Below are 8449 nucleotides of genomic sequence, written 5' to 3' on the forward strand. Positions count from 1 at the left end.
CTTTTCTTCTAAAAGATTATTCCTTTCCAACTAAAGGGCCTTTTTCTTCTCCTCTTCTATAGTCAATTGATTTCTCAAAGCACTAACATTTTTCTTGGTTTCAGATAAATTCTTAATAGTGGTGTTGAATTTCTGATTGAGACCATCAATGACCTTGACTAGTTTTTCATTATCAATAGTTTTTGAAAAAAACCATCTTCTCATAATTGGCAAGGTCATCAACAATCTCAATCTTCTTAGTCAACAAAAGGTTTTTCTCATTGATGACCTTGATTAGTTTCTCCCTCTCCTCCAAGATCATCTTAAATTTGGTCTCCAACTCAAAATATTTAATTCTCCAATGGCGAACCAAAGTAGCAGACCAGAGAAGGAACACTTCGGTAGAGTCTGTAAAGGAAAATATCACAAGAAATTGAGGGGTTGAATTATGATTTAACGTAATTGGTGAGATATTTTTAAAACAACAAGGTTTTTTGTCTGTAAGAATAACTTTGTAAGAATGAATGATAACCTCTATTACAAAAACTCTTCAGACAATGAGAAAAACAAATTTATGAAAAGAAAATTTATCTTAAAATGATCAAAACGTGATTCTAACCCAAAGTCAGTTAAAAGCAGAGAGAAGGCTCAAGATAGACAGACACAAAATATTTATATTAGTTCGTGTCTACCATTGAGACAATGTCTAGTTCTTGGTAAACCACCAAGTTTCATAAACTTTTCACGAGTTACAAGTATTATGTTACGACCACTTCTGTCTCTTACAAGTCAAACTCTACCTCAAGTCTAATCAACACCCAATACTGTTTGTTCTACCAAACCATTGTTGGTTCCAACCAAATCAAACAAGATTTATAGTTGAGGATTGCTCAAAGAATAACCCAGAATCTCCTTACAGACACATAAAATTCTAAGGACCCAGTCTTTTTCTCAGGATATTCAAGGTTTTTTGAGAGCTTTTTCTAATCTTGCAAAAAAAAATTCATAAAGGCTTGTTGAAGAATAGTAAGAGAAAATATGCACAGAAGATGAACTACTTCATCTTCAAACAATTCTAGTTTATATAGGTCTTCGACTTTAGGTATTTATTGTCTCATAATGGGTAGATCTTCCTTTGATCTTCCATAAAAGAGTCTGAGAAAATATGCGCAGAAGATGAACCATTTTAGTCTTATGATTAAATGCATGTCCTTTTCTCATGCAGAGAGCTTTTTCTTTAAGGCTTATGTGTACAAGAAATTGCAGTAGGTAGTCACTTCTTTGTGTCAAAGCAAGTACTACATAACAGAGCTCGTCTTTTGATGGCACATCAGATCTTGACTTCATTTATTCTTCATAGGATTCAACAGATTCTAGGAGAATGTTTCTGCATACAGAATCTCAAACATAGAGTAATAAATGAAATATTAAATATTATACCATATGCAATAACAAATCATAACCTTATCTACCTATTGTCTAAAAACATTAGATGCAGATATTGAAAGGATATCAAACACATACTTTTGTATTTGTTTGCATCTAATCAAAATAACTAAGGATCTTGATTCATCTTTCAGATGTAAATGTCCTTTGACTCAACAATTTCCCCTTTTTTGATGATGTCAAACAATTACAAATGTAAAGATGAAAACTAACTAAAAGCATTTCGTTGAAAAGCACATTAGTAGCCATATCAAATGCAATAAAATATAAGATAGACAAGAAACTTGAAGCATCATAAGACTTTTAGATAAAGTCTGAACAGGTAACAAAAAACATTTCTCTTTTAATCATGTAAAATTTTCACATTAAGGAAATGTGTTTTGGAGTACATTAATAGATAGAATTCACCATAGAAGTTCCCCATAAGATTGTGCTTTCTTCAGACTTTGACACTTTATCTTTTACATTAACATCAGGGGTCACTTCTGGTCCCTTTATCAAGTCTTTAAAAGTCTCCTAGTTAGAGAGAAATTAAATAGAAGAATTAGAGGACGATTCTAACTCTTCTCCTATACCCAAAACTTCTTTGTCTACAAGATATTTTCGATAGACAACCAAAAACTTGTCCTCAAGTGAATTAGAGCAAGACATGCTAAGAAAGAAAGTAGAAAGAAGAAGATGACAAGTAAAGAGGATGGCACAAAACATACCTAATAGAGTTGATGACCACAAAGACAAATTAAAAACAAAAGAATAACCCCGCTACACTTGACCCTTCACCAGAAACCTCTCAAACTTAAAAATCTTGAATGAATGTGGAAAGAAGGCAAAGTAAGAAAGAGAGAAAACGACAACTAGGTATTTGTAAAACTTAAAAAACTCAACAAAAACCTTTTGACTTCTCACCATAAGTGGTGACCTTGAGAGTTACAAATCTATCATGAGGCATGAGAATCAAAGCCACACCACCCTCTATCAAGGGTTTTAACCCTCTATAACATCGTTGTTTAGGGTTTTACCCTTCATACAAAGCAACATGTTCATTTAAGACCACAAACGTTTTAACACGTGTCACCATCAAAAGGCACCTAGGTTGTCATGTCTTAAATTTGAAGGTCATGATTCCTTTTGTCTAAAAAGCCATTACCATATTTGAACTCATGCATCACAATGCTTGACCGAGGTCATATCAATTGACCAATTTATTTATTGTTATTTTCCGAAGGAAAAATATTTATTTCAAAATAGATCGGTCTTAATTCATTCCTTCGACAAGTAAATTTGCTAGATCAACCAAGTCGGCTATTTTTAAATTCATTTTCACAAATATCAGATCAAGCAAAGTTTTGTTGTTCAATTCATGTCATCTTATCGACATAACTTATTTTGCCATCAAGCTCTTATGTCTTCATCAAACTTAGAGCTTTGGGGCTTATGTACTGTAGGGACTCACACGTAGTCGGCATTGGCCAACCGACTACCACTCCACACACGATGCCTAAGTGGGCATCATGGATAATCACCAACTCAGTTATCGTCACCCTCTATAAGACATAAGACAATGTAAGAATAGGTAAATAACATTTTATTAGCATTTTATACACCTCAAACAAATGCTTACTTTACCATCAGAGTCCTTTTTTAGGTATCTCATCCCACATTAGAGAATGAGCTCAATACAAGGAAAAGGAAGTCATTTACTGATTAGACGAGTGAAGAACTTAGTAAGAACATACACTATTGGTAGCGGAAATAGTAGCACCCAATCCATGTTATTGAGAGCTTTAGGTGTATGTCTTCATTACCTTGTATATTTTGTGAGAAGGATACTTGTCTTCATTATGATTTTTTGAGAAAGACACAAAAACTTATTTTTTTGTGTAGTAGGATAGACGTACACAACAAAAACAACATGTTTGTGTTGTATATTATGATTCTACACCCCTTTTATACTACGGATACTTGTTTCTAACGTGTCTTTGTCTACGAATCCCAATAAAAACAAGTTTCTATTACTTAGAAAAGTGAACATAAACAATGAAAATAATTTTATTGTGAAATTGGGAAAATTTTGAAATGTGTGATTTGGTATTTATTTTGTTTTTAAAGAAAATTAATTAAAATAATTTTTAAAACTGCTTGAAATTAAAGAAATAACTTAATAAATATAGATGGGTGAGAAAATATAGAGGAAATGATACTAAAATCAGAATAGACACATAACTCACTGTTCAAAACAATATAATAATAAAATAAAGAATGCCAAATGAAAAAATAACTTAATTAAAATGTCAAATACAAAATATAATAATAAAATAAAAAATGTCAAATAACAAAATATAATATAAGGAAGCTAGTGAATATTTTTTTCAACAGGCATGATGCATTATATTTGGCTGGACCTCAAACCACTACAATTATTACCAACCGGTAATTTTGATTGGGTTTCAACACCATTATGTGTGGAGTGAGTGTTGAAGTGGCAAACTTCTTTTTTTTTTTTACTGTTGAGTTGAAGTGACAATTGAGAAGCTTAAAAGAGGAGAAAAAGAGATTAGAAATGAAGAGGCAAGGGAAATAATATATAGTTATAAGATATTTTTTTCCACTGAAATATAGTTTTAGTAAAAGAAGATATGAGGGGTATAAAACATAAGACAAAAATAGAAAGGATTATAATATTAGGTAATTTAAAAAAATAAGAATTAATAATAGTTATTATGTTGTTAAAAGATTTATTTTAAGTCAACATGAAAATGTAAGAAGATAATTTTTGAAACTATAAAATTTATTCTTACATTTTAAATTGCAAAACTAAAATTTTAATGAAAATTTGAAGGATATAGGTTATTGGAGTTTAGCTTTGATTAATTTAGATAAACCATTTCATAAATACTTAAATGAAAATAAAATAAGAAAATAAAGTAAATTATTTTTTTCTCATAAGTTAAAATTAATTGTGTATTTCAATTTTGTAAAAGATTTATGATCTAACTTTTAAAAAATGGATAAATTAATTTTAAATAATAAAAAATTGAGTCTTTCTTTCAATATTTATTAGTTTATAATTTAAATTTTAAAAAATATAGCATAGGTTCATATTCATCTAAACCTAATTACACACCAAAAAATCACACATTTTAATTTTATGAGAACAAAAAAATATACAAAAAATTTTACAAGTTTAGATTTTAAATTTTTTTATATTTATAATAACGAAAACATATTAGAAAAAAATAAAACATGGTATCATGCTGCATATCATGTCCTCTAGAAAAATCGTATTGCACCTATATCGAAATACATAGTTTATACATATATCTAAAATGCCTGAAATCTCTGTCGTTCCCTCTTCAGCTCTTCCTCTCTCCCCGCAGTTCCTTTTTCTTTTTTTCTTTTCAGTTTGGGGTTATGTCATGATTTTATTCTTATAGACCATACACACATTGAATACCTCAGAAAGGCATTTTGAGAAAAGAGCGGGTACTGTCTCCTAATTCATTTGTCGGTGTCCTATTACAGGACAAATTTGACAAAATTGTGTGGTTGGGTGGATGTGGTGGTGGGATCCTATTTTCTCCAAAGCCTTCAACTATTTGATTTTGCAAGAAAGTGAATGGATTCACGAACCGAGGCAAGGCACCCATGATTATTATCAAAACAACAACAAAGTAGTACTTCCCAGGATAATGCATGACCTAGCTAGCCACACCTTAGGTTATTATTGCTTATAACCTAATACATACATATCCACGTTCATCTATACAACCAAAGGTTTTAATTTCGTGATCTCTATATCATCTATTATTAGTTCATTTTTTAATTCTTATGTCTTACACTTAAGTCTTCAGAGAAATTTTCGTCTACCAAAATAATGGGTGATATTTTTCTTTGATGCCTATGTTTATTATAAATCAAAGGACACACAAATTATAGAAGATTATATTTGAGATTGAAATTGAATGGTTTAATTTAATTAATAACATACAGATGAGAATACATAATAGCAGCTTTCAACTAATGTATCTAGCTAGCTACCTATTTCCTTATCTGTATAATATATTCACATCTCTGAGAGTTTAAAGTCTGGAGTATTTTTATTAGACAGAAAAATTGAAAAAAGAAGAAAAGAAATCAACAATTAAATTAAAGAGATGAGATTGATTGATTAATTAATCTAGGCTTACAATTGCTTCTTCTTCATGGCTTGCTTGCTGTTGTGCATCCAAACCTTGAAAACCTGTCTTCTTACACCAACCTGGGAGCAAAACTGATGCAGTTCCTGTTCATCTTGCTTCTGGATCTTCCACCCAAGTTTCTCAGCAAACTCCATCATCCTATCTTTCTGTTGCTGTGTGAACTTGGTCCTGAACCTCTTCTTTGAAGATGATGATGAGAGTGGTGGCTGCTGCACTGATGATGATAACAAGTTCCCTCCTCCTCTATGATCAAGGGTCTGAAACATGTTGAGATCTTCGCTTGAGGACTCAGCTGGGCCTGATCCCCCAAAGCCCAACATCACGGGCTGAACTGGCCCACCAACAACCCCATGAAGAACATGATGAGAGTGTGGAGAATGAAGAATGTTTATGTTCCTACTGTTTTTGTTGAGAACATGTTGTAGTAGTTGTGACTCTAGTACTACTCCTTGATGAGGTTCTTTTCTGTGGAAATTGCGGTGGCACTCGCAAGCTGCACACTTGAAGGATTCTGGGGTGCCCTCTTCTCCATTTGGCATGAACTCTCCACACCCATCTGTGACATGACCCCCCATGCTTGCAGCATGATTCTTCAGACATTCTCGGTATCTGAATAATGTTGTTGTTGTGTGTGGTTGTGGTTGAGGTGGTGTTGTTCTTGGAGGAGAAATAATAGGACTTGGATCTGGATCTCTTCTGGGTCTGTGATGAGGTTGTGGAAGTTGAAGAGGGTTTGGTGGGAGTGAAGGGGGATAGAGATTATGATGATGTGAAGAAGTTTGTGGTGGATCAGTGAAAACTAATGTGTGAGATTGATGAGGAGGTAATTGATCACATCTTTCACCTATTGGTGATGATAGCTTGGGACTAGAAGAGGAGTTGTTATAATCCAAAGTGCTAGGCATCTCTATGACCTTATCTTGCTCTCTCATGTCCATCAAATTTGATGATCAACTTTTAATATAAAGAAGGCCAAGATCTAAAACTTAATCTCATTTCCCTAGCTAACTCCTTTTCTTCTTTTTTTTCTCTCTCTTTTTTTAATCTGATATTTTTTTTCCTTGAACAATCATCATCTCACTCGTGGGTTTTCTTTAATGGTGATTGTGGATCGTCCTGTAACGTGTTCAACCCTAATGCATCCCCTCTAATTGAAGAACAGGCTTAATCAAAGGGTTACTTGCACACCTACAACTGTTCTTTTTCTTGTGCTTATCTTGACATTGACGTTCTGGGTGCTAAACCTACCAATTGAATTTCACTATAGTCAATACTAATAATACTATTATCGGAGAATATAATGTACGTATGTTGTAACACTAGCACGGGAAAAGTGGAAACAAGGTAGTGATACAATTTTTGTATGAAAAAGAAAAATCTTAAGAGAGAGAGAGAGAGAGAAAGGACAAAAACTGCAAAACTATTAGAAATTGAAGAAAACTTTGAGATGAGCCTATCATCTGGGTCCCTAGGGAGCCTCAATTAAGACACACCTTGGCAGCTAAATTAAACACTAATAAGATTTGAAGAGCAAGCTAAGAAGCTTAATTGCACAGCAAAACTTTGAAGTAGATAGAGAGAAAGAGAAGACCTGGAAATTAAAGACTTGTAACAAGTTTTGGCAGAGAATAAGAGAGACAAGTGGGAATTCTGAATGTTAATTTATGAGGGCATAGAATGAAGGTGTTGTTTTGTTTCCTAGCAATGCATCAAGCCGCATAAAAAAGGAACAGTGTGGGGTTGTTTTGCACTCACGGAGAGTGATGACTACACTGCAAGTTTTGTCTTGCAGAACAACCGACAAGAGGTCATGTTGGTTCTTTATCTCTCACACACCCTGCACGCTGGTCCAGTTCCTAATTATTAATTGCCTTTCTCAGCCACTCTTAATTTTTGAAACCCTAGTTAAGCCAAAACCCCTTCAAATTAATGAAATCAATGTGTGTGCTCAATTTTCTTTTTTTCCTACTTCACTTCTTTCATATACGGATCCTAAAAGGACTCTCTTACCAGGAATTTTCGTATAACCAAAGTCTTACACTAGCACTAGTATATTTTATTTTTTCTTCAATTTAGTCGTCTAAGTTTAAAATTCTCACTTGAATTTTAATTTAATCTCATATGCTGAATCAAATTGGTTATTTAGTTAATTTATTTTACTAATGGTATTAATTTTAAACTGACATGAATGTGATATTTTCTATAATTTATCATGAATCAACAAAATGACTAAGTTAGTGAAAGTTAAAATATATCTTTTGTTTTCATAAAATTATAAATATTTAATTTTTTTTCCTATAAATTTTTTTTGTATGTTTACCCTCTTCCTAAAATTATAATATTTTATAGTTTAACTTAAGTTAAGTTTGAATTAACTGAACCTAACTTTACGCAAAATAATGTTATATTTTAATTTTTTAGATATTAAAAATAGATAATTTTTTAGAGACTAAAAACTAACATTTTAGTTTTATAAAAAAATATTTATTTATTTTTAATTTTTATTAGTTAATTAAAATTAATTAACCACATTTTTCAAGTGAATCTAGTCGAAGATCAAATCAGAGGTCTTCTCATATGAAAAGCGTAGCTTGGTTTGGTACTAGGGGCGACGGAAGAGTGAGGGGCAAAAGAAAGATGATAGATTAATTAATGGACTACTATCATTTACTGAAAACTAAAAATATTTTTTTTACTCTAAAATAGACTTTATCACCCTTCGTTTAGAAAATATGTGAAGAGGAATAAAAAGTTATATTACTTATCATTTGAAGAGAGGGAAAAAAATAGAGAATCATGTGATCAGACTCACAAAATTTCTATCT

General features: G+C 32.0%; 1 protein-coding gene across 1 annotated transcript; it reads right to left on the bottom strand.

Annotated features, from left to right (window-relative positions):
* Positions 1-748: 748 nt before the first annotated feature.
* Positions 749-7459, bottom strand: LOC100800005 (zinc-finger homeodomain protein 6). The gene is made up of 2 exons (XM_041010505.1): positions 5613-7459; positions 749-1366 (listed from the first exon to the last, which is right to left on the bottom strand). The coding sequence occupies exons 1-2, from the start codon at positions 6560-6562 to the stop codon at positions 1327-1329; spliced, it is 990 nt and encodes a 329-aa protein (XP_040866439.1). The 5' UTR covers positions 6563-7459; the 3' UTR covers positions 749-1326.
* Between the last annotated feature and the right edge of the window lie 990 nt (positions 7460-8449).

Source organism: Glycine max, chromosome 16 (assembly GCF_000004515.6).
Source record: "Glycine max cultivar Williams 82 chromosome 16, Glycine_max_v4.0, whole genome shotgun sequence".
NCBI classification, from domain to species: Eukaryota; Viridiplantae; Streptophyta; class Magnoliopsida; order Fabales; family Fabaceae; genus Glycine; species Glycine max.

What these genes read in the sequence shown, in the direction of transcription:
- LOC100800005 (XM_041010505.1), bottom strand. Translation starts at nt 6,562, where the DNA reads ATGGACATGAGAGAGCAAGATAAGGTCATAGAGATGCCTAGCACTTTG. An exon ending in GCCATGAAGAAGAAGCAATT is followed by an intron (nt 1,367 to 5,612) that starts GTAAGCCTAGAT and finishes TTCTGTATGCAG; the next exon opens with AAACATTCTCCTAGAATCTG.